The sequence below is a fragment of the Bolinopsis microptera genome, chromosome 11 (assembly GCF_026151205.1).
Source record: "Bolinopsis microptera isolate Bmic1 chromosome 11, MBARI_Bmic_1.0, whole genome shotgun sequence".
NCBI classification, from domain to species: Eukaryota; Metazoa; Ctenophora; class Tentaculata; order Lobata; family Bolinopsidae; genus Bolinopsis; species Bolinopsis microptera.
The window spans coordinates 16,183,497-16,211,189 of NC_087082.1; the positions used below are offsets into that span (position 1 = coordinate 16,183,497).

At 39.3% G+C, this 27,693-nt stretch overlaps 1 protein-coding gene across 12 annotated transcripts in view; it reads left to right on the top strand.

Annotated features, from left to right (window-relative positions):
* Nucleotides 1-27,693, top strand: part of LOC134823761 (arf-GAP with SH3 domain, ANK repeat and PH domain-containing protein 1-like) — a 70,792-nt gene that overhangs the window by 10,855 nt on the left and 32,244 nt on the right. For 8 of the 12 annotated variants that reach the window (XM_063835306.1, XM_063835302.1, XM_063835305.1 and 5 more), the window contains 17 exons: nucleotides 544-619; nucleotides 921-1,025; nucleotides 1,692-1,774; nucleotides 1,936-2,002; nucleotides 2,147-2,249; nucleotides 3,894-3,991; nucleotides 4,294-4,429; nucleotides 4,723-4,856; nucleotides 4,999-5,087; nucleotides 5,207-5,294; nucleotides 10,906-11,026; nucleotides 11,146-11,247; nucleotides 11,460-11,584; nucleotides 20,986-21,073; nucleotides 21,266-21,369; nucleotides 21,561-21,584; nucleotides 22,232-22,370. In XM_063835306.1, the coding sequence (XP_063691376.1) occupies nucleotides 544-619; nucleotides 921-1,025; nucleotides 1,692-1,774; nucleotides 1,936-2,002; nucleotides 2,147-2,249; nucleotides 3,894-3,991; nucleotides 4,294-4,429; nucleotides 4,723-4,856; nucleotides 4,999-5,087; nucleotides 5,207-5,294; nucleotides 10,906-11,026; nucleotides 11,146-11,247; nucleotides 11,460-11,584; nucleotides 20,986-21,073; nucleotides 21,266-21,369; nucleotides 21,561-21,584; nucleotides 22,232-22,370 (1,682 nt within the window). The remainder of the gene's footprint in view (nucleotides 1-543; nucleotides 620-920; nucleotides 1,026-1,691; nucleotides 1,775-1,935; nucleotides 2,003-2,146; nucleotides 2,250-3,893; nucleotides 3,992-4,293; nucleotides 4,430-4,722; nucleotides 4,857-4,998; nucleotides 5,088-5,206; nucleotides 5,295-10,905; nucleotides 11,027-11,145; nucleotides 11,248-11,459; nucleotides 11,585-20,985; nucleotides 21,074-21,265; nucleotides 21,370-21,560; nucleotides 21,585-22,231; nucleotides 22,371-27,693) is intronic. The other 4 variants (XM_063835312.1, XM_063835309.1, XM_063835311.1 and 1 more) reach the window with 1 other exon arrangement.

Sequence of the window (27,693 nt, forward strand, 5' to 3'; positions counted from 1 at the left end):
GGATCTTTCTCTGCTTTATTTGTTATGCATATCTACCTGTGCTAGGGTCCATGCAGTTTATAATTATATAAATGTAATATAAGTCAATGATATCCTTCACTTCGAGGCCTCCTGACCTTGCCTAATATTATGGGGTTGTATTTTAAAACATGTTGATAAGTGAGCTTAACCAGCTGTAAGCTATAAAAGCATCCCTTCTTCTCCAGTTAAAATAATAATAAAACCACATTCCATTCCTCCCCGGCTTGTTGTTATGATATAGTAGTTTACTAGTTTAGCTCTTTCTAGTCCCCTGCTACACGGCATGTAAACAGGGATTGGCTAGTTAGAGGCGGTCCGTGTAGGCCTTACACTGTGCTTTCAGCAATACTCATAGTAATCTGGTGACTCTGGCAAATAGCCAGGTTTACAAGTTGGCATCTTTCATACTGACTTTATTTAACATTATTAGGTATTTCAACAGGCTGAGGGTGGGTTTTTGGCTGGTTAAGTTGTTAACATTACATAAAATTAATGTTATATTTAACCAACTTAATGTTACAGATATTTTGACAAAGGTAAAAGCTGCCTCAACAATCTGAACTCCTACATGGTTAACCTCCGAACCGAACTAGCAAATGTAAGTAAATTACATAGTTTTTTTCCAGCGATTATAAGTTTTAACTCTTACGAGACTTTAACAGGTCAGTACAGTATAATACGGTGTTGTTACACTGTACACACTACACACTACACAGCCGCATTTGAAGGTTGTAACACGTTGTACGTGTCTAATTACATAGTGTGTGTATTTGCTATATATTTGCTATAATATAGACACGTATTTTTGAATATCGATATCAATTACCTAAACCAAATTGTTCTGTTTTTTTCGTCTTGTCATTGTAAAGATATCAAATGTTAAATATCTAATGTCACAGTTACAAGCGAACCAAGAGAAAGACAGGGTAGAACTACAAGCTATCAGAGACAAGTTGAAACCCCCAAAACCAGAGACACTCAGCACTGCCCCAGATCAGAGACAGGTCCGTAACGAGCTTTTAATTGGTTAATTAGTTAATTAATTACCCACGTAATTAATTGACCAATAAGCAGGCGGGACCGGAAACATTTAACAGGTGGCACCTCACACACGGAGCATGTGATAGATTAAAACATCACAAAACGTCACAAATATTATATATTTTGTAGATCTGCTTCTCGACAAAGTGTATTATAGTGTAAGTGCGTGTATTTGTGTGTGTGTGTGTGTGTAACTACGCTTCAATACACCAGTAAGTGGCGGTACAATAACCCTGTAAGCACACACAATGATATTGTTACACACAATGCACCACATAGTGGTGGTAACATTAGCGGGTAGGGCGCTTTATCGGGGAGTCAATTCAAGGTGTTTGACACGTGACAGAGTTTTGCACGTGTTTTAATCTGTGTACAGATAACAGAAACTGATGGGTCGGAGCAGTGTGAAAATAAACGTTCACTTCTCAATTCGATGAATTAACAGCAGTGTCTGCTTTGTTGGTTTCGCAGGCGGGAAAATCAGTTTGGATAGGTATTCAGAAATTAATTTAAAAATCTGGTCGACCACGAATGTAAATTTTGCGCATTGATTTTGCGATAAAGAAAATTTTTCGAAATGTTTACGATTTCGAAAAATTTACTCGAATAAAAGTTACTTCATGTTTCAGAAAGAAGAATTTAGTTTGACACAAGCCGGTGACGCCAGTTTTGGTATTAACATATCTGGAAATCTAAACAAACGCACTGAAGGGTGAGATATTCGAATTCAGTTCCCAAATAAATAAATTAAAATTTCTGATTTCGCGTAGCGCGCGGCGACATTTTACCGTGTCGAGCCGGAGCCGTTCACAAATTACTAAATTCACGTACAATCGTCAGCTTGTACTGTGACTTATTCGCCTTCTTTTTCAGTATTCATCGGTGGCAAAAAAGATTCTGTAAGATCGAGAACTTCCACTTTACAATAGCTCATAACCAGGTAACCTCCTAATCTGATTACGTCACTAAGTCACTGCCCCAAATCAAAAATCGTAAAAATCACCTTACTAGGTCATGATTACTCACTCAACTAGGCTCACTTAAACGAAAACATAAGTTAACGCTTCTTAAACACCACCCTCAGACGACACCCCCGACAGCTAATCTCTACCTGTTAACCTGTCAAGTTAAAGAAACGCCGAGCTCTGCGGTGGACGGAAAGAAGAATTGCTTCCATCTAATTTCACGTGAGTTCTTAGGTTTTATATCAGAGTCTGGTTTGTACCGAGGTTATTATATTGCATCGTGACTCTTGGTATGTAAGGTTACATGTCTGTGTGACACGCCTTACAAGATCTCATTACCAACTTTAAAACGCTCAAGTTATAAAGTTAAGGGAATGGAGTATATGGGGTCTGGTTAGATTATGGAAACGGTTTATTGATGATATCCTGGGCAGATGGAGAGGTACAGAACGGCAGTTTAACAACTTCGTCAAGGAGCTGAACAGACTAGCTGCACCTTTCGGAATACAGTTTGCTGACGCCCAGATTGATACAACTGTGAACTATCTTGATGTCCAACTGTACCTAGATGAAGAAGGCCAGATCCAGTACTCACTCTATAGGAAGAAGACTGACGCTAGACAGTATTTGAACACTACTAGCTTCCACCCTCCCCAAGTATTTGATTCGGTGGCATTCAGCCAACTGCTTAGAGTCATCAAAAGGAACTCTCAGGAACACACCAGCCTCAAAGACTTGGAAGATCTGAAGACCGACCTTTCTAGATGTGGGCACAACGCAGACAAATTGGACGAATTGGAGCCTTTAGCAGTAGAAAGAGCCTTGAGAAATGCTAGTGCAGCACACAGAATAGCCCCTAAGAAGGAAAAGAGTACAAGTTCCTTGGTGTTCACGACAAAGTACTTCAAAGAGGTGAAAAGTCTTAAATCCGTAGTACATGACATGAAAGAGGATATAGAGAGATTGATAGGTGATGTACGAATTATCTTTGCCCTGAAAAAACACGAGGCAATTAATGACTATGTCATAAAGAATAGATCTCTTAGCCGAGGGTTTGCCCAACACCAATTTCGTACAGCATCCTCTCAATCATGTGGTGGTAAGAAATGTGGAACTTGTCCCCTATTATTTGAGAGTGGAAAGAAAGTAATGGTCAATGGAAAAGAAGTTATCCTGGACATGAGTTTGAGCTGTAGAGACAAAAATGTAATATATGTTGCCCAGTGTAGTATTTGTACAGGTAGTAATTTAGGAGAGAGCACCTATTTTGGTCAGACAACCACTGAAGTGAGACAACGTTTTAATGGGCACAGGAGTAAATTTAAATTAGATACTGATAAGTCTTATACTAAATCAGCTTTATCGCAGCATTGCTTTAATGAACACCCGGAATCCATGAGTCTTATTAATTTTAAAGTTGCATTTGTCAAGAAATGTCCAGCAATAGAACTTGATAGAGAAGAGCATCGATTAATTTCTATATTCAGAACTAATATTTTGGGGATTAATAGAATAAAAGTTATAAGATGATAAGTTTAGTTATTTTTGTTGTGTAATTTATTTGCCTTCCGTAATTTTTGTCAGTATTTATGTTTTATTATGATTGGTGTCCCGTTAAATTTTATATAAATTATAATAAAAGATTTTTTTCCATACATACAAAATTTTTTGGGATTCTTGTTTTTAAGTCTGTTTTGTTTCTACCTAAATATGAGCCTAACTTATTTCTATTCAGGAGGTTCTCTCAAGATGATTTTTAATTCGAAGATTTCAAGAGCCTAAACTGTGTATGATTCGCCTCTCCAAACAAATCAAAAGTTATAACTATGATTTTATGGGTTTTAAAATTATTTGTTCTCATCTCAGATGACAGAACATACCATTTTGAGGCACCCAGCGAAACTGCCATGAGTAAATGGACTACAGTTATCAGAAATAATATCGACCAGAGCATTAAGTCCGAGGTAATCTTTTGGTTTGTTTTCAATAATTACGAATAAAACAGGATTTGTGTCAAGCTCATGCCATTCCTCCGACTTAACCGAATCGAGAATGGAGTTTTTGGGATTCATTTACCTCCAGAAAAATTCTGACGTCTATGTTATATTTTCCACTTTTTGATGACGACTTCACTATCTTTCACGTGGCAACAACATCTGACCTTAGCTGTTATAGAGAGAGCACATTTAATCGTGCTCCCATTGCCCATATTCAAATATCCTAAACATCCAATACAGCCATCTAGAAACTATCTTTAACCCCAAAGGTAGGTGATCTGAACGCACACGCATCAGTAGACCTCAACAGTGACGAGCACAAGCTGAGGGAGTTCGTTAAAAAGATAATCCACAAGATTAAAACGACGACTGGGAACGATCGTTGTGTGGATTGCGGCAAACCAGGTAACAAAGCGAGTTCTATGTATTGTTTTATAACTAAATTTCTTCTTCGATCAATTGATTAATCATTTTTTAATTATTACTCGGGAAACATGTTTAATTTTGACTAGGAGATAGTTAGTAATTCTGAAGATTAGGTTATTTTTAGACTTAATGGGTACTTTATTAATTAATATACCAAACCTCCAAAGAATGATCACTAATAGTCATAGTCAAGTCATCATTGGAACTAAATTATGATAACATTGCATGCTCTTACTGCAGTAGTATTACTTCAACTCTCCCTGCCTTTTCAGACCCGACGTGGTTTGCAGTGAATCTAGGTGTGCTAGTGTGTATTCACTGTTCGGGGGCCCACAGAAAGTTAGGAGTTCACAACTCTAGGATCAGGTCCTTGGATCTCGACAATCCTGTTACTGCTGAATTACTCGTACGTTCGCTTTTTAGCTGCTTCAGGCTATATGATTGAAAATAAGCAGATATCAAGACACCAATTGCTGATTTTCAATAAATTTAATCACAGAATGTACTATGATAAGTAGAACAGAAGTGTTAATGTAAACTGTTTTCAGTTGCTGTACAAGGTTGGTAATCAGATGTACAATGACGTGTTCAAAGCTACATCCCGCCCCACTGATATCGTCTCCCACGACTCAAACCTGTTAGTCCCGTCCTTTAAATTTGCTCCAGTTTTAGCGCAGTATTTTTTAAAACATCTCATATTTGAAAATGTGTGTGTGATTATCCCCCTCCAATTCTTGAATATAATATTTCTTTCAGGGACGAGCGGCATGCCCATATACGGTTAAAACATGAGGATAAAACATACATTCGGCGGAAATGTGCGAACCCAGAAGAAATGGGACAGGTAGATTGAATAGCACGTCCTAAATTTCATCAAATATTCTAATTAAATAGTAACAATAATAATAACATTTTCGAATCTTTTTAAATGTTAAGTTGACATATATTTGGGACTGATGTGGAGGGATTAATTCAACCACCCTCAGTATAATGAGGGACGAGGGTTACAGCTAACATCAATATCATAGCGCCACAATTATAGGTACTACACAAGTGTGTCGAGGGGGGGTCCACGTTAAAAAAGTTAAATTCTAAGATCGAGATTTTGGAATTTAACATTAATTACTTTAACTTTTTTAACATAAATTAAAAATCAGATTTTGGCTGACTAATCGGTTCAAATTTTAACATAATTACCCAAATTAAACTCAATTATGAGTGTTGACCTTTAGTACTAGTAGTACCTCGCTCTTGCAATTGTTTTCTGTAGTTGTAACTGATTTGATAACTCTACAAAAAAAACACCTTGTATCTATATATACACATAATTGTATAATTTACTAATATAATCATTCATATAATACGAAAAAAGAATATGGCTTGGCGGTGTAAGTGCGGAAGGGTTATGGAAAGTCTCACATACGACAGATGTTTACGTTGCAATTTAGCGAAGGCATCAGGAGAGTCGCTCATTCGCTTGAAGGGTTCCTGTAGCTGTAATCCCTGAACCCGAACCATCTACTGAGGACACATCATCAGGTATTGATACTCCGGAGCTTCCTCCAGCTGTAATCCCTGTACCCGAACCATCTACTGAGGACGTATCAGTTGTTGTCAACACTTCAAAAAGGGCTGCTGATTCATCAAAACCTAGAACTCAATATGATTCTGAAGACGAATCATCTGCTGATGTTATCACTACTGCGATAATAACAAGCAACTCATTCAAGAGGAGAGCTGTCCCTACTTTTAGGATTCCAAAGATTAAGAAACCGACGGTGCAAAGCAAATTTACGATTATGGATAAATCTTCATCGACGGGTCTGAAGAAGAAGGAGCATTTGCGGGCTAACACTGATAATTTAACCACGAGAACTCCCACAGTAGACAATTCTAAATTCACAATTGGACGACCAGTTGATGTTAATAAGATAAACAGCAGCAAGAAAGTGTTAAATTCAAAGAAGGAAACAGCACTTAACAAGTTGTCTACACGACTCATTGAAGGTGGAACTGCAATCAAGAATGAGAATCAGCAGGGAAATCGGGACAAATTGAACTCTAGAAATACTCCTCCAACAAGTTCTCTGAGTACAATTAGACTGCCAGTACACGATGGAAAAGGTGATAAGCCTGTGATTGCGAAGAAAGAGACTGTTTTAAACAAACTTTCTACAAGATTCGCCACAGAAGATGGCACTTCCACGCTGAAAAACAAACTTTGTAAGGAGAAATCCGGAAGAAAGGCGCTCGATGCCGAAACGATTAAAGATAGATGCACGGTCAGGACAAATTTTGAAATTGAATTGTGGAAGTGTAACGACATGGTACCTGGCCAGATTATCAAGGCCAAAGCAATTCAACGGGTTTTATTCAGACTTGGGTGTTCTTTAGAGGAAGCTTGCCTACAGAATATATACAATATTTTCGGAGGAAAAAAATCCAGGTGTCCTACGTTATCAATTGTGCGATCCATGGAGCGGGTATTAAGACTAAAATCTAAGAAAAGACGTCGTCGGATGATGAGTATTTTACCTACCCCGGAATGTCAGAATGGAACAAAGAGTACAGATGATGTGGTGCAGAATACTGTGCATCAGCCATGCCCAATAGCTAGAGTGAAACCAATCTTGTCATCGGAAACTATTCAATCTATTCCAAAAATATAAGGAAAGCTGTCTACTAATTATGTCCATGCAAATGTGACAGGGAAGTATTCTTTTGCCTTTATTTCCCACATTGCGGTAATGCTAGAGTTAACTAGATCACTAGGTCCAAGCAATTTGAAAAGTTGTGACGATGAGGAACTTGTGCATAGATCGTTGAATGAAATAAAAAATAATCAGGATTCAAAGAAATATCTAAATGTAATTGATAGCCCGGAAGATATTGAAAATGAAGTCCCTGAAGTCTTAAAGCAGGTAAAGAACCTATTGGGGTGTGTGAAAGTGAAACAACCAGATCGAAGTTCTGTTTCAAAACATAGATGCTCTCATAATCTAAAGAGCCATTTAGCCAGTTATATAATATAATAACATCTATAAACAAAAGAGCACCTAAAGAGGCTCAGCAAAGTGCTGGCCTATTTACGCTTACGAAGACTCATTCGTCCAATATGTCTCAAAGTAAATAAACTCCTCCATCCTACTCTATCTCTTGCTAAGTTCACTAAGTTGGTAAAATCATCTTCATTTTTAAAATAAATTTGTCTCTTAAATAGGTCCTTTTTCACAATAATACCATACAAATTAGTCCTGTGTCTACCCACTCGTCCCTTTAGTGTTTGACATCCTAGTGTAGCAAATAACAGAGACTGGTAGGCAGGTGTGTCGTTGTCACTGCGTAGAACATGACCTAGCATTGTCCACCGTGCCTTTTCCACTCTCTCGGAAAGGGGCCTGGTCTGGGTACGAGCGTAGAGGGCCTTGTTAGATATTGAGCTAGGCCAATATATGTGTAGGATGCGCTTGAGGTGCTTCCTCTGAAGAACATCTACAGACTCTAGAACATGCTGAGGTACGGCCCAGCAGCAGCAGTTGTACAGGAGCACTGATACTACTAGTGAGTCGTAGAGTTTGATCTTTCTCTTCTCAGTTATCTGACTCCTCTCTGATCCCTGGCACCACAGCTTGTCAAATGACCAGAAGGCAGAGTTAGCTTTATTTATGCTATTAGTAACATCCTGCTCTGATCCAAGCTTAGTACCAAGAAGCGTCTCGTTTCTCCACTCCTCTTTTCTTCTTAGTTCATTATCCCACTCGTCACAGGCACCAACTTCTTCTAAATACACTCTGGTAAACTTTGTCTTTGTGTCATTGACAAAGAGACTCCATTAACTGAGAATATTCTTGGAGATCTGAAAGATATCCTGTAACTCCTCCATATCTTCACCAATCTCCTCTAAATCGTCTGAATAGCCGGACTCAAGAGGCATGTGGTTATCGGCTATCGGAGGGTTGGGTCTTGAGGGGAGGACTGCTCTTATGTGCACTACAGCTCCAGCTAGATTGAGGGTAAACAATTTACCAGCTGTGCTGTCTCCTTGGGAGGCTCCTATGTTGAAAGAGAACATCTCTGAGTCAGTAGAACACACTCTGACTACTAGAGTGGTGTTAGCCATGAGGTATTGTACAAGCCTCAGGTCGTCTCTGGAGCATCCTGCAGCTTCTAGTAGTCTGATTGTTGTACCTCTGCGGATGGTATTGAAGGCAGCTGACATGTCGATACTCACTTTGTTCCATTCAAACTCCTTCTTCATTACTACATATATGAGCATGCTCTGTGCCCAAACTAGGTCGGCACAGCTCCTGCCAGCTTTGGAACGGTTGGAACGGTCCGGTGAAGTTGTCCACCGCTCTCTCTATTCTGTTTAGCACTATCAGTGACAGGATCTTTCTAGAAACATTCAGCAGGGTCAATTGCAATGGTCGTATCGACTTAACTAGGCCACGAGTTTTACCAGGCTTAGCCAGTGGTGTGAGGATGCCTGCTCCTATTGCTTCAATGTGAATGTTTTTCTCGAAAGACTCGTTGAACACATTAGCCAGCTCTTCATGAAGGAGGGGGTTGTTCAGGGCTTTCATGACCTCGCCAGGAACTTTATCAATACCCACTGCTTTACCAGACTTGAGTTTACTGATGGCTCTCTCTATCTCTGCAACGGTGATGGGACTGTTAAGGCTAGATGGGGGGTCAAGGAAGGCAGGAAGGGTAGGCTCATCAGCGTCGTTGAACTCAGCTTCAAAGTACTCCTTAATAATCCTCGCTTTCTCCTCATTAGTACCTGCGATATTCCCAGCAGGGTTGTGGACGGTTAGAGCTGGTCTAACATATCCTTTGGCGAGTATCTTAGAGGCTCCAAAGTATCTCCGGGCGTCGTCTGTGTTGTTTACCTCTTCGACGAGTGTGTCAGCACTGCGGTTGTTGATGTCTCTGAGTCTCTTTGTAATCTTACGTCTCAGCTGGTTGATGTTGGTCTTGACATGCTTCCTGTTGGTCGGGAATTTGTTCTGCATATTCGCAATCATCAGCTGCTTGTGTTCAAGTGACAGTTCAGCGATCTCAGGATCAGTACTGAAGGATTTGTGCTTTTTTTAGCCAGTTGTTTGGCCATAAGAGGTAGCCTCCCTAGTCTTGGGACATCAGGAATGTCCGAGGAAGAGATTATTGAGGAACATCTATTTTCATTACTGAATAATGATGTATGTCGTGATATAATGAAGATTCCTCAACCGTATGATGTTAATCGTATTACAAGTGAAGTTCTAAAATATATGAATGACGATAAGGACTCGGCTGCACTATAGTGAAAATTATTTTAATGATAGACTTTTATATTCAGGTTAAATGACATAAGTAACTTCAAATTAGAACCTCAAGTTCTTTTATTTACGTTATTACAGTAACATCTGTAAAATGTTTACTTCATTGACACTGTTTTTTAATTTTGTAATATAATATATTGACAAATTGTTTGAGCGATAACTTTTACATTGAAACATCATTAGACGTGACTCTTTTTAACTTTGTAATATAATATCGTGATAAATTGACTCATTATTTGAGCGATAACTTTTATGAAATATCATTAGACACTATTTTAAATTTTGTAATATAATATCGTGACACAGTGACTCTTTGTTTAAGCGATAACTTTTATGAAACATCATTAGAATTTTATTCAGTTATTAATTCATTACGATTAGTATCACTAGATTTAATGATATAGATTATCATAGCCCTATTTTCAGTGTTGACACTGTGAATGGAATCTGTTGTTTTTTAAAAATTATTTATGAATCAGCTGTTTATATTTCTATGAATTATAATTTATTATTGTAATGATCAAATGTATCAATTATTTATCGGTTGTACCTATGTTATATGACTGTTTTACTCTTGTCATGGGCATTCCTATATTCCTACATGTAATGACTAATGAACAAAAATACCAACGCATGACCTAAAAGTAAACTAGTCTAGAATATTCACTCCATTGCAATTTCAACCCAAATTTGAATTTATGTTAAAAAAGTTAAACTTTCTAAGCCTGAATTTTGAAATTTAACATTAATTAGTTTAACTTTTTTAACTTTTTTTAACGTGGACCCCCCCCTGTCGAGAGTAAGCTAACATATAGATCATAGCGCCACAATTATAGGTACTACACAAGTGTGTAGAGAGTAAGCTAACATAAATATCATAGCGCCACAATTATAGGTACTACACAAGTGTGTCGAGAGTAAGCTAACATAAATATCCTAGCGCCACAATTATAGGTACTACACAAGTGTGTCGAGAGTAAGCTAACATAAATATCATAGCGCCACAATTATAGGTACTACACAAGTGTGTCGAGAGTAAGCTAACATAAATATCATAGCGCCACAATTATAGGTACTACACAAGTGTGTCGAGAGTAAGCTAACATATAGATCATAGCGCCACAATTATAGGTACTACACAAGTGTGTCGAGAGTAAAGACATCAGGGGACTCCTCCAAGTGTTCGGAGAAGGTGTCAAACTGGGCTCCCCCATTCCTAACTCTTTGTACGAAGAAACAGCACTCCATATAGGTTCGTGCGCCGTAAAATTTCAACGATTTTAAGATTTTCGTTACAAGAGTTTTATCTGTAGTTTACGTGGTTTATCCATGCTTTATGGTACTGAGATTTATTTGGATGCACTTCTGCAGCGGTAACGAAGGAAGACGAAACGTCACTCCATATTGTCGACTTCTTAGCTCAGAACTGTCAAGGGGATGACATCGACAAACAAGACACCGACGGAAAAACCGGTCAGTATAATGCATTTAATTTATTGATTTAAATAATCTATCAGTTAATCAGGAACTCGAGAAATTCTTTATGATCACTGCATGACTGTTGCTTGAGATTACAACCTACGAGAAAATGATAAAGCTAAGACCATGATTAAAATGAAACAACTAAACCGATTTGTCTTGTCCTTTACCAACGCCAGGGTTTTCATAACAGTAATTATTTACAGCTCTGCATTTTGCGGTTATCAACAACAAGCCCCAGTCGATTAAGATCCTGCTGAGAGGCAATGCCAACCCTAGAATTACAGATAACGCGGGAGATTCGCCGCTTGATCTCGTCAAAGAAGATCAGGTATTTTAAAATTTGATTTAATTTATTTGTATGTTATACTATTATGATTATGTAGGTTCTCATTCAGGCCTGGGGTTTTTGCTGCCGGATCGAGAAAATGATGATTTTATAACTCATCCTGAATTTATAATTTAGTATTATAACAAAAAAACGGTCAATATTGGTCAATATTTTTTGATCATTAAGGGGGGGGGGGGGGGGGGGGGGGGGGGTTTCACCCTGATTTTTTTGTGAAACTTGGTTTCGAGATAGCAGTTGACCAACAAACTAGGACCGGTAACTCAAAATTCCATATTAAAACTTAAGGTCGAAATGCGATTCTACATTGATTCTGAAAATTTTATGTAAAAATATTGAAACCCTATTGAGTTCTATTGTTTTGAACGAAATCAGTTTCGCAAATATCGCGAACTGAGATGCGATGTGGGCAATTTTGTTCATTTTTTGCGATTAATTGAACACAGAATCCACAGTTAGGTAGATACTGAGCTGATAATCATAGAGAATGTGTAGTATAGGCGTACCTTTCGTGTAAAGTTGGTTTCATTCAAAAATATGGATATTTGACCAATTTATGGGCCAAAATCGACCAAATTTGGTGCGTATGTACCCAAATATGGGCATATGGTTTTTGGTTCATAACTCAGTCATTTTTGTCCAATCTTGATAAAAATTCATATACGAGTTCAGAGGACCACTAGCTACAAGTAAAGCACCTAAAATCTGGGTTTTGGGCATGTTGAGGGTATTTGGCTAAATTGGGCCTAATTTGGACCAAATATGGGCGTGGCTGCCCCGCGGGCACCGTTTGGCGGTTGGGGTCCGGGACTCCCTCAAAAGTTTGGTCACCGGTCCTAGTTTGTTGGTCAACTGCTATCTCGAAACCAAGTTTCACAAAAAAATCAGGGTGAACCCCCCCCCCCCCTGGTAGATCATACTCTCCTTTTTCAGAAAACATCATAATATGAATTTTCACGATTGACCAAATTGGGACTCAAAATACTGGGAAAAAATTCAATAACTTGAAACGAATATTTTTATAAAACGCCGACGATATTATTAATGCAAGTAGTTTCCAAACGAACGCAATTATATTTACTGCTCGAGACTGAACAGAAACAGACGAATGGTTCAACTCGCGGCCAGGATGCCCCACCAGTCAGCATGACATTATTCTCAGTGCCGTTAGACAGGCATACTAGTGACATTAAAGTTATACTAGCTAGACTTTACCTAATGTGTGCTCTGTGTCTAAGAACATTATTCTGTTAAAAGAAGGGTCGTTTACTTTTGGTAACAAAAGGTGATGAGCCCAAGAAAATCATTCGTCCTACCGACAGTTACACCCCCACCCCGGTCCCACCCCACCCCGGTCCCACCCCCACGGGATCTAGGGTGGAAAAGGGCGCAACTGTGTAACCCCTGTATAGTGGGCATATAATGGAGAATTATTATGGAAATTCAAGGGTTTTTCCATTTTTTTCCATAGAAAAAGTCTCCATTTTATGCCATTGCCCCCCCCCCCCCCCCCCCCCTTGCCGCGGCCCCCCCCCCCCCCCCTACAATGTACATTAGCATAACAAGGTCTGGTCCATGTGGCTAGTAAGCAGTTACCAACGCTTGTTTTCCTCAAAGGGTTATCTGACGAGTGATAACATTGTCCCCCCCCCCCCCCCTTGGCGCTCTACGTTTGTCTACTTGTAAAGAAGGAGTGGGATGTAGAGGAAGAATAATGAACCGTCAGGAAATTTGACTTCTTGATCTTGGGCGAAGTAACAGTATAAGATAATGAGAAAAATGGGATGGGTTCGCTTATATTTTCCTGATGGTCAAAATTATGAGAAAAGTAATGGAGAAAGTAACTCTAAATTCATATGAAAGAGATAAATAAATTTGTATAATATCTGAGTTAAGTTCTTTTAGTGGTACAATACCTTTTGAAGAAGGGAGGGGGCGGGGTATGAAGGGGGAGGAGGTGGTGTATGAAGGGAGGGTGCGGGGTATGAAGGGGGAGCTGGGAGTTATGGGATTTGTAAATAGGAGATGGGCGTTTCCAAATATTGCTTGCTTGATACAAATTAATCCGGTTATTATTGTTAACTCCGTCCAGACTACATTTGGATCGACCTAGGTAGGTAGGCATGTTGTCATTATAATTCTGCTCTTCAAGAATTTTTTGTAATAATCAATTTACCTAAATGCAATGTCTCCTCCAATTTCCATGAAGCATGTCGTTTCCAGACGACATCTCGAGCCGTATTGCCGAGATACTCCAACTTAACAGAGTGTTCTTCTGCATCATACTTTAGGAAGTATCCGGCTGTTTTGCTCCATTCTATCGACACCTCGTCCTCAGCTGAAGGAGTGAGAAGGAGTTTAGCTATCAGGATCTGGCAATGACAGTGATATATCTGCTAGTTTAACAGTAGATAAATTAAACAAAGAAGTATGATTATAGTTATTTTAAAAGAAGTGTTACTCAAAAGATTAAACATTAGCTTACCTCCACTCAGACTTGTAACTTTGGAAAAGGTGGCAGAGTTCACAGGGAGGTTGGCATTATATGGAGCTGTCTTTAGAACAAAGTTGTTGTGTCTAAGGTAGACGTTATCAGACCCACCTTGTAGTAGAAATGAGATGGCCTCTTCATAATCCCCATTTAGTCCTCCTACCACTTCGAACCTGATTAGTTACTGTTTTTCGTATCCGATTTTAAGAAGCCCTCTGTTTAAATAAAGGAAAAAAAGAAGCCCTCCGTTCTCACCTTACCTTTCTTATTTTCATCAAAATATTATATCGATAAGAAATGTACCTAGCTGCCACGGTTTTGTCAGTTGTACAGGAGATAGTATCTCCTATATCTCCTACTCTCATATAACCTACTTTCTCGTCCGCATTGAGTATCAGCGTTACTCTCCGACTCTCTCCAATAAAGAAATGATTTTAGATACTAACTTCAAAATGCTAATAATGAAATCATCTTCTATTTAAACTGACAACAGCACTTTTTTCCTTTCAAATTTAAATTAAAGCAGAATTACATGTTCTAGAGCCTATACTGGCATACGAATCAGCAATGAATTTATGAATTAGTTCCTTACCTGATCGACATCTGTAAATCGGGGCTATGAAGAGGATTAAGATTGTTGAGATCCGATACATGGTGACTGAAAAGTTGTAAAATAGGCTAAGGTTATGTCTCATGGAGTGATCAAATAATGAACACATAGGGGGGCCCCGATTATCAGGGGTCAGATCATGTCACCAATTAGTGACATATAATTAGTGATCCGTCAGTAGAATTTAATTGTAGAGTTCACATGTCAATCATCATGTACATTGTACATCATAGCTGTCTGCTCGACTCGTAGAGTACATACTCCGCACTTTTGATTTAAATTAACAAGTCGATGGACATTTTTTCGTAGGATAATTATCAGTATCTGTCTGTTAATTTGTAGATGGTTAAGTGAGGGTTGCTCCTGCTAATGGTAGGGAGGCACAACTCTTCAGATTGCAGTAAATCGTATCTGATTCAGATTGCAGTAGAGCGCAGTTTGGGACCATCTACTTAGGACGTCCGGCAAATAGGGAGGGGGGTGGTTTTGGCTTTAATATCATGTTTACTTCTTAATGTACAGCTATGATGTACAGAATTGATGTATGTGAACTCTACCCTATATCTAGCCCATTTCTAGGTCAATTAAATTCTACTAATGGATCACATCACTAATTATACGTCACTAATTGGTGATCTGACTCCTGATAATCGGGGGGCCCTATGTCGGCCTCCCCAAGCTGACATGTTGTAAAAAAGAGCAACGAGACCCTTATATTAAGACCGTTATCACAATAGTCACAATAGTGTCTTTAATATTAGACGTAAACACTACACAATGTGTATAAGCAAGAAGTACAAAATTTGAAGCGGATTATTTTAAAATTATGTTACTCTAAAAAATGGTTGAAGGGCTATAGATTCGACGGATACCTAATCAACAAACCACTCTCAAATCGTCGATCGTTTTGAAGAAAGAAAAACAACTAACTCGCCCGCAACAAAGCGGCATTTAAAATTAAATAGTTTAACATATGATATTTATTTTTTTAAGAGAGGCTGGACCTGGATGGCCCACATAGTTGAACATGGTAGGTGCATTTCTCAGTGCACATGACACCCAGAAATTCAAGAAAGTCATTAGGACTTTATCATGACTGATCATGCCATCACTAGGTATTTATTTATCTTTTTTAAGGATCATTAGGTCTTATCAAAATACGAAATGGATTAGGTGGGGCATTTCACATTAAAAAAACCTTTATTCAAAAGCAAAGATCATTGGTCTCTCTCTCAAGCAAAGGTTGATGAGACCACGAATAAAATTCGTGCCTAGTAACCAGCACTGAAAATTTGCTATACTATTTTGGGCTGAGCCATACCCACAATGTAAGGAAGCTAAGCATCATTAGCATGGCACATGCTACGTCATTAAAATGAACTCATCCAAGTTCCTTAGCTTAGCCTTCACGTACGTAAGGAATGACTTTAACTACGCCACCCTGGAGCTCGCTTCTCAGACCCAATGATATAATCACTTTCCGTGGTCGTGTTATGTAGGGAATTTGGTCGTTTTGGATTTTGGATTGAAATTTTTCAAACTGATATGTTACAATTCAATCAGAAAGTACATCACACTTCAAGATACTAGATTCAAAATTTTGATGATAACTCTGGCAAAAACAATATCTTTTCATCGTAAAAACCGTTTGATAGGTTTGGCTTTCCTCTACAGCTTTAAACGGAAATAGATAATATAATTAATAAGGAAGGCCCTAGCAATCGCCCTGAACTTTTATCATAATTTGCTAAATATTGTAGGATCCAAGACCTGATTTAATATCTTTGGTGTGTTACAAGTTGAAGTTATATTCTGATCATTTTGACGACTTGAATGTCTCGCCACAAACGTGTCGTGGAGCATATCTGAGTTAAGATTTTGGGAGTGTAATTAGATTAGTACCTGTGAGCCTTTTGTCAGGATAAGCTATGTCCACAATTATAACTCTTCGTGAAATCATGTTAAACACGGTACGTGACATTTAAATCGTAATATATATTATATCTGAGTTAAGGTCTTTGGTGGCTAAGAATGGTATTATACGGTCGCTTTGTCAGAACAATGCCACAAGGAAACTTCTTCAAAAGAAGGCCCTTCGCGATACCAAGCAAGGCCCACACTTGCACTGGACCTTTACGTGACCTCTAAATAGTAATATTACGGTATGTGTAATATAACCGCGCTATTTTCCATCTATAACTATACCTATGTTGAATAATCCATCCAACATCCATGAAGCTCTCAGTTTCCAGATACTATTCGCTTCATTGCCAGCGTATGTCACTATTTTAACTGTTCCCTTCGTTTGAACATACTTCAGATAATCCCCCGGGTAATTGCCCGCTTCAAAGGACAATTCTCCCTGATCACCTAGTACGGGGTGTATGGATCTGTTAGTAACTTTTTGTTATAGTGATATTTGTTCAATTTATAAATTTGTTTTGGAGGATTAGATAATTCTTGTAAGAAAGTATTTAAACCATTTGAAAAAACTTATGATTTAAAATCAAGTTTACCTCCGCTGAGACTAGAAGCTTTAAAAAAGCTGGCATCTTTCTGTAAGAGAAAGTCACCACTAAAATACGTTGAAGCTTTTAGAATATTGTTAGAGTGTCTAAGATAGACGTCTTTTGAGCCACCCTTTACCAGAAACGAGATGGACCCACTGTAGGCTTCTTTAAGACCTTTCACTACTTCAAACCTGCAGTAATCTCTATTCTTATCCGAGTTTAATTAGCCCCCTTGAAATATTTTACAATCAATTAAATACAGGATGATTAGATAAGTCATAAAGTCCATCAGTTTCATGTGATTTACAAGACTTATCAAGAAATGTGCATATATGATGTACCTTGTTGCCATGTTTATATCTGTGGTACAGGAAACGGTATTCCCGGTTACTTCCATGTAACCTACTTCCTTATCTCCGTTACGGATCAATGTTTCTCTTCCGCTCTCTAAAAAATATTTTTACATTTTTACTAACCATGATCTGCCAACTAGTACAAACTCATAATTTCACTTTTCGAAACTTCTTTCATTTCAATTCTAAATGTTTAATGAACTTAAAGTTTGAAGCTAACCTGATTGACAAGTGTGAACCAATACTATCAAGAGGATACCGATCTTTAATAATACACGAGACATTACAATACTGGAGGTCATGGAAAAGAATGTCATTAGGAACGGAGTAAAAATACTATAGCGTAAGCATTTTAAGAAAAACAATGAAAATTAAACGACATTTTAAAGGAAGCTTCTGTTTACTCCTGGCTGTAAAATAAGCAAGTTATACAAATTGAAATCTGTCGACTAGAATTGACGTACCACAGATTTTATATGGACGTGTTTCCTTTGTCAGGTGAAATTATTGATGCATAACGCTAGCTCATAAGGTCTTAAGTTCAAGTACCTAAGTACCTACAGTAACTACAGATGCTCAATTTTTATTAATGTTTCTCAGTAAATCGAGGATTCTAATAAATCGGAATTAGGTTTCTGAACTCGTAATTATGACTGCTTTCGGGGAATATTGGAAATTCTCGTTTAATCGGAGTTCTCGGTATATCGGGGCACGGTAAATCCGAATTTACATTTACTGTAGGTTCCAACTAATATAAGCTTAGATAGTGTCCAAAATAACCGTCTGTGCTATCAGTCGCTCCTTACATATATAATGTGTTCAAGTGTTCAAAAGAAGATCAATGGCTCAAGTTGTAGAGACTATGTAAGATTTGATCTGTATAAACGTTTACATTGTAATCCTTTCGTAGCTCACGCGAATAACATGACATACTATAACTACTGACTCAGTCCTACAAATACATTATTCTACTGTTGCGAAGACACGATGGTCTCCCAAACTAAAATACACAACAAACCCTCCACCCAACACGACACGCTCCCACACCAAAGCCCGGGCAGATCCGGACCTCTCCCCTCTAAATCATTAAACACCGGTGTTTAATCGAGCGAAACTCTCAATAATAAATTTCGCCACCTTCCCTGCACCGCTAAAGCTCAGAATCGTGTCTATGCACTAACTAAATCTCAGTTGTAACCACAACTTCATGCCCTTTAAATATATTATCAGAAATTTACGAGCTTATTCTAGATAGAAGATGAATCATCTATTTAAATAAATATTAATTTGAGCGCTGGTTGCTCTCATCATAAAAAGTAACCACTAAATTAAGCACCACAAAATTAGATTTGTCGAAATCTAACGGGTGCTTTTCAAACTATACTTCATAGTTACAACTTTGCACAACATCTCCGTTTGTATTCCTAAGCACGAGGAGTCTTGACCAGCGATAGCAAACTCAAACGGAAATAGCTAGGAGCTTCAGTAATGTCTTACTATTGTGATGGTAAACAAAAAGAAAGCCTAGATCGATTACCGTCACAATTCACGAACAATTGTATCTGATTAAACACAGGTCGAACTTCAATACTGCTGATTATAATAAACTTCAATACTGTAGTTGATAATAAAGCAGCAGATCATCTCTTGTACTTGTTACAGGGAACCTGTCTCCCACGTAGAAACATGCTGGGTAGCAACTAGTTGGTGGCTTCCGTAGGAACAAAGCAGCTTGATTATTGAACACATGGTGATGTGCACTGGAGACTGTTATTATATTAATCTGTTATTATATTAATCGTGTAGACTGTAGAAGGGGGATTCAACTAATCTTCATGTGCATTGCCAAAAATAATTGTTTGGTTGTTATTGAGCCTTATGAACGACAGATAAGCTTTGATCAGCAATGATTTGTTTGTGAACCAACCTTATGTGCAACCTAGGAAACAAGATTTTATATTTTTATGCCGTTCGAATGTAACTACGTGGAGAGATAGTAGATGTGGATTCTGGTGTATTCTGTGGAGGTGAAGCATAATTAGTTGACATGTGACAACAACTAACTAATCAGTGTCCACTATTGACCAATCAAACCACAGAATTAAAATAATATGCCTCACCTCCTGACCAGGATCCAGCATGATAATATTATCGCATCCATCTCACTTGTTCTCTAGGAAAGTGTACGTGATCGTAAGCAGTCCTGGAACCGCTGCTGTACTCTGTACTCCTCAGTCACATACTAATTAGTTCTGGTTGCTATCCACCGGTTATTACTTATTGAGGCTTTATTTACGTCCTTTCCCTCACTTGGAACAGTTTATCTTCTCTCCCTAAACTATTCCCAGTACCAGGGACCACTGCTCATTAAAATATTCATACTGTCATTGTCCACCGCGCCGGGCTGGTTATAATTAAGTCCCAGCCCAGACTAAGATCCTAGCTAGAGTGTAAACGTGTTACATATCAATTACGCGTCAATTACGTATCAATTACGTGTTACGTATCAATTACGTAGTGCAGTCTTTGTCTTCGAAGATTCACTGTGCAGAATTAGCCGACTAAAAGTTCATTGCGAACATATTAAGATATTTCACGTAACATGAGTGTTAAAAAAACAATATTGCTATTCAAATAACATATTACACAATCACGCTAAGTATAAAAACGTTTGTCCATTTTAATCAACAAATTTCAGCGCATTAGATGAGTGTTTTTAAAAAGGAAACAGATGGCAGTATTATTATATTATGATCATGATTACACTATTTAGTACAATGAATTTGATCGAATTGTGACGATTAAGTATTTTAAATGTTTAAATGCTATGTATAAAGTAACCTTGTAGAAGGAGGTCCACACAGCAACAACAGAACACAGTGTCTTAATAGCCGTCAACATGAAATTGCCTGGGACTAATGTCAAACAGATTCACCCTCCAAACGCAAATGATCTAACTAAGACTCTGGGACATATTATACTCATGATAGACGATAGTGACACTATTAGTCTCTTTACAGCGCCGAGGACATTGTGTACAAATTTCGACACAATCTCGATGTTTTTTTTCTTCTTCTTTATAAACTCTACATCAATTTCCATATCAAGTTTGCGGATAAAAAACAATTTGTGAACCAATGAGAAACTCTGTACTGGCTCTGGGCGAGAAGACAAAAACTGACGATTAGCTATTGTTGGGTATTGTTATGTACTTGACATTAGGGCGGCTCTCAAGGTCATTTGTTAACCATGACTCTCTACAGGATTGTTCCCTTAGTAGCTGACCGTGAGGTCGCAGTCTGCTTGGGAAAATCTGAGATATCAATTATCTCTTTTAGCTCTCTCAACATCTAGTAAAGCTCAGATTTACTAATTTTACAGTCAATTTTACAGTAAATATAATGTGATATTAATTACAGGAGGAGTGTAAGCAACTGCTGGAGCTCGCTATGAACGGCAAACATCTGGCAAGGTGTGATGTGGTCAACTTTAACTGGGAAATAGAAGGTACGTTTACTGATATTATCACCCTCCACAGTCCACATGACTGAAACATTATTGTCATAACTCTGTGATAGCAATATCTACATCACTGTTCGGGAAATCGTTTAATCGTTCGGATGGGTTTGCCAGTAAGAGACTGGATCACGTGTAACGGAATGTTGTCCTCAACTCAACTCTAACTGTAACCCTTACCAGGTCAGCCGGACCTGACGACATTGGAGGTGGACTACACAGACGACGAGTTAGAAGACACAACTCCTGAGAAAGCCGAGAGGCACAAATCCAAACGGAGCACGGAGGTCAGTACTCCCTTCACTGGGATTAGTAGAGTACTATGCTACTACTCGTGCTCTTGAAATTTATCTGTCCTCTGTCTCATTGACTATTCGCGTTGAAGGAATTATTGATGTTGTTACGGAATATAAGCTAGGTTAATTAGGATTTAACTTTCTACATTCAAATAATACTATATGAAACTTTGTTATTTCAGAATAGGCCGCGACCCAAATCACATGTAGGAAACGTTTTCATGCTATCATCCCTGTAAAAACTGTAAAAATGTATTTTAAAATGTATTTTAACGTGCTTATTTTACAACCGTCAATTCATCAATTTGTGACATTCCATTTTGGGTAAAATTATCACAATTTTGTTTTTAGTGTTTTATAAAATATTTTCGTTCTATTCCACCTCCATGTTTTGGGTACATGTTTTTAAAGATTTGATAAGAATATGTAATTTATTGTCACTGTCACACTGATTGATTCACTCATTTATTAGCTTCATTCAGTCTCACATTTTTACTCAAAACCACACTCATCAACTCGTACTGCTGCAACAAGTATGTTACCTGATTACAGCAATATTAGCTTTCAATAGCCATTATTAGTCAACGTAAGAATAATATCAATGATTATCTAATTTGAGAATTGAGCGAATTCAGGCACTTGATGAAGAAAAGATACATTGTTATTAACTATTGATCCATCAATAGCTGTAATATTATGTCACTGTGATGACGACTCATATCAACTACAATAACTACTATAATGTATCGATCAATAAACGCAATTTTGCCCTACGATCAAGATTATAATCAATAGATAATACATTTTAATAAATAATTGATCACCAATAACTAACGGACTTCCCCTTTTACAGCACGTGTCGCGCGGAACGCCCGGGTACAATACAGTGTCGGGTATCGGTAGTCTCTCCCACAACTCTCATAACTCCCACAACTTAGCGAATCAGGCTGCTCAGATAGCCGCCAACAAGAAATCCTTTGACCCCTCCGCAGGTAACCGCAGTTACAATTATTGAATTATTGACATTTAGATTTAGGGTTCACGTACACTGATCTAGTTCGACACGTACTCTAGTTTGGCAACTGATTACAGAAGTTGGCTAGAAATCACCCCTGTGCTTTATCCAATGCGGTATAAAATAAACCGTACCCTATAATCCAAATCTGTAAACTGCAATACGCAGTGAGTAACTTTTAGTAGTCAATTAGTGGGTGGGTGGCATAAACATTCTTCAAACATCATAAATTCGGTGCTAAACGTTTGTCTTGCCAAGATGAACAAAATTCATGGCATAAAATGGCGATTTACCCAAAGGTTTTTCCATTTTCTCCATAGAAAGTTTATTTATTTTCTGCCATTGGTCTCCGGAACGTCATCTACGAGGGATACCGGTACAGGCAGAAAGGGTGATGAAAATTCGTACTGGAAATGTGTCAACAATATTTTCGGCGGCCGACTTTCTCGTTACATACACGACTGTTATTTAAGACTATTATTATAGATGACTCCACTGCAATGCTGTGAAATAACAGCTCCACTGAAAAACTAAGCACTAAACCCAATACTTCTGCTGGGAGCTCCGTCAGAAGCTGAAACGGGAAAGTTCCGATACTCCCGTGCCTGTTGGCTGACGCTGTGGGACCTGTAGCAGTCTAGCACTTACATGACCTACGTAACTCAATCTTAATCTGTTTCGAGGGATTGCGATCCAGCTTGAAACGTCGCCAAGGGTAAACGTACTGTAGTGGGACACGTACTAGTTCGAAACCTGATGTTCGACAAGACCCCCCTCTTTCGCACTTGTGTCGCACTACAGTCCAGGTAGCGTACTGTAAAGCGATCATGTCATATTTCCAAGCTCAGATCCTATCCTATCCTATCTTACTAATGGACCATTAAGTGATCTGATATACGAACTATGTTTTCCCAATTTAAAAGGGTAGTTATACTTTCTGAAAAGGTTTGACCATTCTAATGGACATGTCGATCTTATTTCATTGTACACAGCGATACCAAGTTGAAGTACACAAAATATATGAGATAACCGTGATAGGTCAAAAGTACAATTTTGCAACCACCGCACTTAAATGTTGCCGTTGATACAAACTGGAGAGCCCACCAGTGTGAAAGTCATTTTCACCTGATTGGAGCTAAAACCTAACCTTCCTGCCAATAATAACTTCAACAAATTGGAATACTTGAAGTATATGGGATCTTTGGTTGCTTGTTGAATTAAGTGTTTATTTATACGATTTTATGCACAGTATCCATTTAGAATTATCAAAGCCAATCTTTATCCCTTTAGCTTTACCTGGTCGCAGGTCTCTTATAGTTATCGACCTTCGGTACGTGTCAAGCTAGAGCCCAGGTAGCCTACCCTAGTTCGACAGTTGCAGTTATCTTGTCGAACTTGGATGTTTTCCGAACTAAAGTACGGGTAACTAGATTAAGTTGGTTACAGTAACAGGAGTTCGGTTGAGGAACATCTGCTGACGAAGCCAGCTATTCATAATTATATTATAGTTTGACTTTAAGCATAAACAGAAATAAAACAAGCTTGTAATGAACGAGAATATGTAAAATTCAAAGAGCAAGGTCACTAATCAATTATAAGTTAAATGATAATGAAAAGTTATCTAAATATCAATAAATGCTCCCACAAAAAGATAGAAAAAGCACTACTAGTACTTATACTGTGAACTCTAGTTACTTTTGAAAAAAAGTCTCTTAAATGTCCATTCAATTTCAATATTGCTTACCGATGGTAAATTAACCAGTCCTTCAAGTATCGCAGATTGCTTTCAGGAGTTCTGGATCGTGGTGTCTAATTGGAAACACATTCTTCAAAGCACCAATCCCACCGAGTTGACCCAGTTGTGTAGCACCAAGGTGCACCTTCATTACTAGGATCTCTGCAGTAGTTATGATCACCAAGTCCGGAGTCAGGGTAGTTTTCAGGGAGATAAATGTGAGTGTATGGTGTCTGACTGCTCCATCTCTGGCATGTCGCTCCATTCTTTGTTATGGCCACATCTCCACGATATTCTTCACCTTCGACACACTTAGGCTCTTCTGGTTCCGGTTGTGCACATTCTTCAAAGCACCAATCCCACCGAGTTGACCCAGTTGTGTAGCACCAAGGTGTACCTTCACTACTAGGATCTCTGCAATAGTTGTGATCACCAAGTCCGGAGTCAGGGTAGTTTTCAGGGAGATAAATGTGAGTGTATGGTGTCTGACTGCTCCATCTCTGGCATGTCGCTCCATTCTTTGTTATGGCCACATCTCCACGATATTCTTCACCTTCGACACACTTATGCTCTTCTGGTTCCGGTTGTGCACATTCTTCAAAGCACCAATCCCACCGAGTTGACCCAGTTGTGTAGCACCAAGGTGCACCTTCATTACTAGGATCTCTGCAGTAGTTGTGATCACCAAGTCCGGAGTCAGGGTAGTCTTCAGGAAGATATCTGTGAGTGTATGGTGTCTGTCTGCTCCATCTCTGACATGTTGCTCCATTGATTGTTATGGCCACATCTCCACGATATAAACACTCTTCTGTTACTGGTTCTGGTTCAAATAATCCTGGTAGTACTTCTGGTTCAACTACTTGTGGTTCAAGTACTTCTGGTTCAAGTACTTCTGGTAGCACTTCTGGTTCCGGTTGTGCACATTCTTCAAAGCACCAATCCCACCGAGTTGACCCAGTTGTGTAGCACCAAGGTGCACCTTCACTACTAGGATCTCTGCAGTAGTTGTGATCACCAAGTCCGGAGTCAGGGTAGTCTTCAGGAAGATATATGTGAGTGTATGGTGTCTCTCTGCTCCATCTCTGACATGTTGCTCCATTCTTTGTTATGGCCACATCTCCACGATAGTCTTCACCTTCGACACACTTAGGCTCTTCTGGTTCCGGTTCAAGTACTTCTGGTTCCGGTTGTGCACATTCTTCAAAGCACCAATCCCACCGAGTTGACCCAGTTGTGTAGCACCAAGGTGCACCTTCATTACTAGGATCTCTGCAATAGTTATGATCACCAAGTCCGGAGTCAGGGTAGTCTTCAGGAAGATATTTGTGAGTGTATGGTGTCTGACTGCTCCATCTCTGGCATGTTGCTCCATTGATTGTTATGGCCACATCTCCACGATATTCTTCACCTTCGACACACTTAGGCTCTTCTGGTTCCGGTTGTGCACATTCTTCAAAGCACCAATCCCACCGAGTTGACCCAGTTGTGTAGCACCAAGGTGCACCTTCACTACTAGGATCTCTGCAATAGTTGTGATCACCAAGTCCGGAGTCAGGGTAGTCTTCAGGAAGATATATGTGAGTGTATGGTGTCTGTCTGCTCCATCTCTGACATGTTGCTCCATTGATTGTTATGGCCACATCTCCACGATATTCTTCACCTTCGACACACTTAGGCTCTTCTGGTTCCGGTTGTGCACATTCTTCAAAGCACCAATCCCACCGAGTTGACCCAGTTGTGTAGCACCAAGGTGCACCTTCATTACTAGGATCTCTGCAGTAGTTATGATCACCAAGTCCGGAGTCAGGGTAGTCTTCAGGAAGATATATGTGAGTGTATGGTGTCTGTCTGCTCCATCTCTGACATGTTGCTCCATTCTTTGTTATGGCCACATCTCCACGATATTCTTCACCTTCGACACACTTAGGCTCTTCTGGTTCCGGTTGTGCACATTCTTCAAAGCACCAATCCCACCGAGTTGACCCAGTTGTGTAGCACCAAGGTGCACCTTCATTACTAGGATCTCTGCAATAGTTGTGATCACCAAGTCCGGAGTCAGGGTAGTCTTCAGGAAGATATATGTGAGTGTATGGTGTCTGTCTGCTCCATCTCTGACATGTTGCTCCATTGATTGTTATGGCCACATCTCCACGATATAAACACTCTTCTGTTACTGGTTCTGGTTCAAGTACTTCTGGTAGTACGTCTGGTTCAACTACTTGTGGTTCAAGTACTTCTGGTTCAAGTACTTCTGGTAGCACTTCTGGTTCCGGTTGTGCACATTCTTCAAAGCACCAATCCCACCGAGTTGACCCAGTTGTGTAGCACCAAGGTGCACCTTCATTACTAGGATCTCTGCAATAGTTGTGATCATCAAGTCCGGAGTCAGGGTAGTCTTCAGGAAGATATATGTGAGTGTATGGTGTCTGTCTGCTCCATCTCTGACATGTTGCTCCATTCTTTGTTATGGCCACATCTCCACGATAGTCTTCACCTTCAACACACTGCTCAGGCTCTTCTGGTTCCGGTTGTGCACATTCTTCAAAGCACCAATCCCACCGAGTTGACCCAGTTGTGTAGCACCAAGGTGCACCTTCATTACTAGGATCTCTGCAGTAGTTATGATCACCAAGTCCGGAGTCAGGGTAGTTTTCAGGGAGATAAATGTGAGTGTATGGTGTCTGACTGCTCCATCTCTGACATGTTGCTCCATTGATTGTTATGGCCACATCTCCACGATATTCTTCACCTTCGACACACTTAGGCTCTTCTGGTTCCGGTTGTGCACATTCTTCAAAGCACCAATCCCACCGAGTTGACCCAGTTGTGTAGCACCAAGGTGCACCTTCATTACTAGGATCTCTGCAGTAGTTATGATCACCAAGTCCGGAGTCAGGGTAGTTTTCAGGGAGATAAATGTGAGTGTATGGTGTCTGACTGCTCCATCTCTGGCATGTCGCTCCATTCTTTGTTATGGCCACATCTCCACGATATTCTTCACCTTCGACACACTTAGGCTCTTCTGGTTCCGGTTGTGCACATTCTTCAAAGCACCAATCCCACCGAGTTGACCCAGTTGTGTAGCACCAAGGTGCACCTTCACTACTAGGATCTCTGCAATAGTTGTGATCACCAAGTCCGGAGTCAGGGTAGTCTTCAGGAAGATAAATGTGAGTGTATGGTGTCTGTCTGCTCCATCTCTGACATGTTGCTCCATTCTTTGTTATGGCCACATCTCCACGATAGTCTTCACCTTCAACACACTGCTCAGGCTCTTCTGGTTCCGGTTGTGCACATTCTTCAAAGCACCAATCCCACCGAGTTGACCCAACTGTGTAGCACCAAGGTGCACCTTCATTACTAGGATCTCTGCAATAGTTGTGATCACCAAGTCCGGAGTCAGGGTAGTCTTCAGGAAGATATATGTGAGTGTATGGTGTCTGTCTGCTCCATCTCTGACATGTTGCTCCATTGATTGTTATGGCCACATCTCCACGATATAAACACTCTTCTGTTACTGGTTCTGGTTCAAATAATCCTGGTAGTACTTCTGGTTCAACTACTT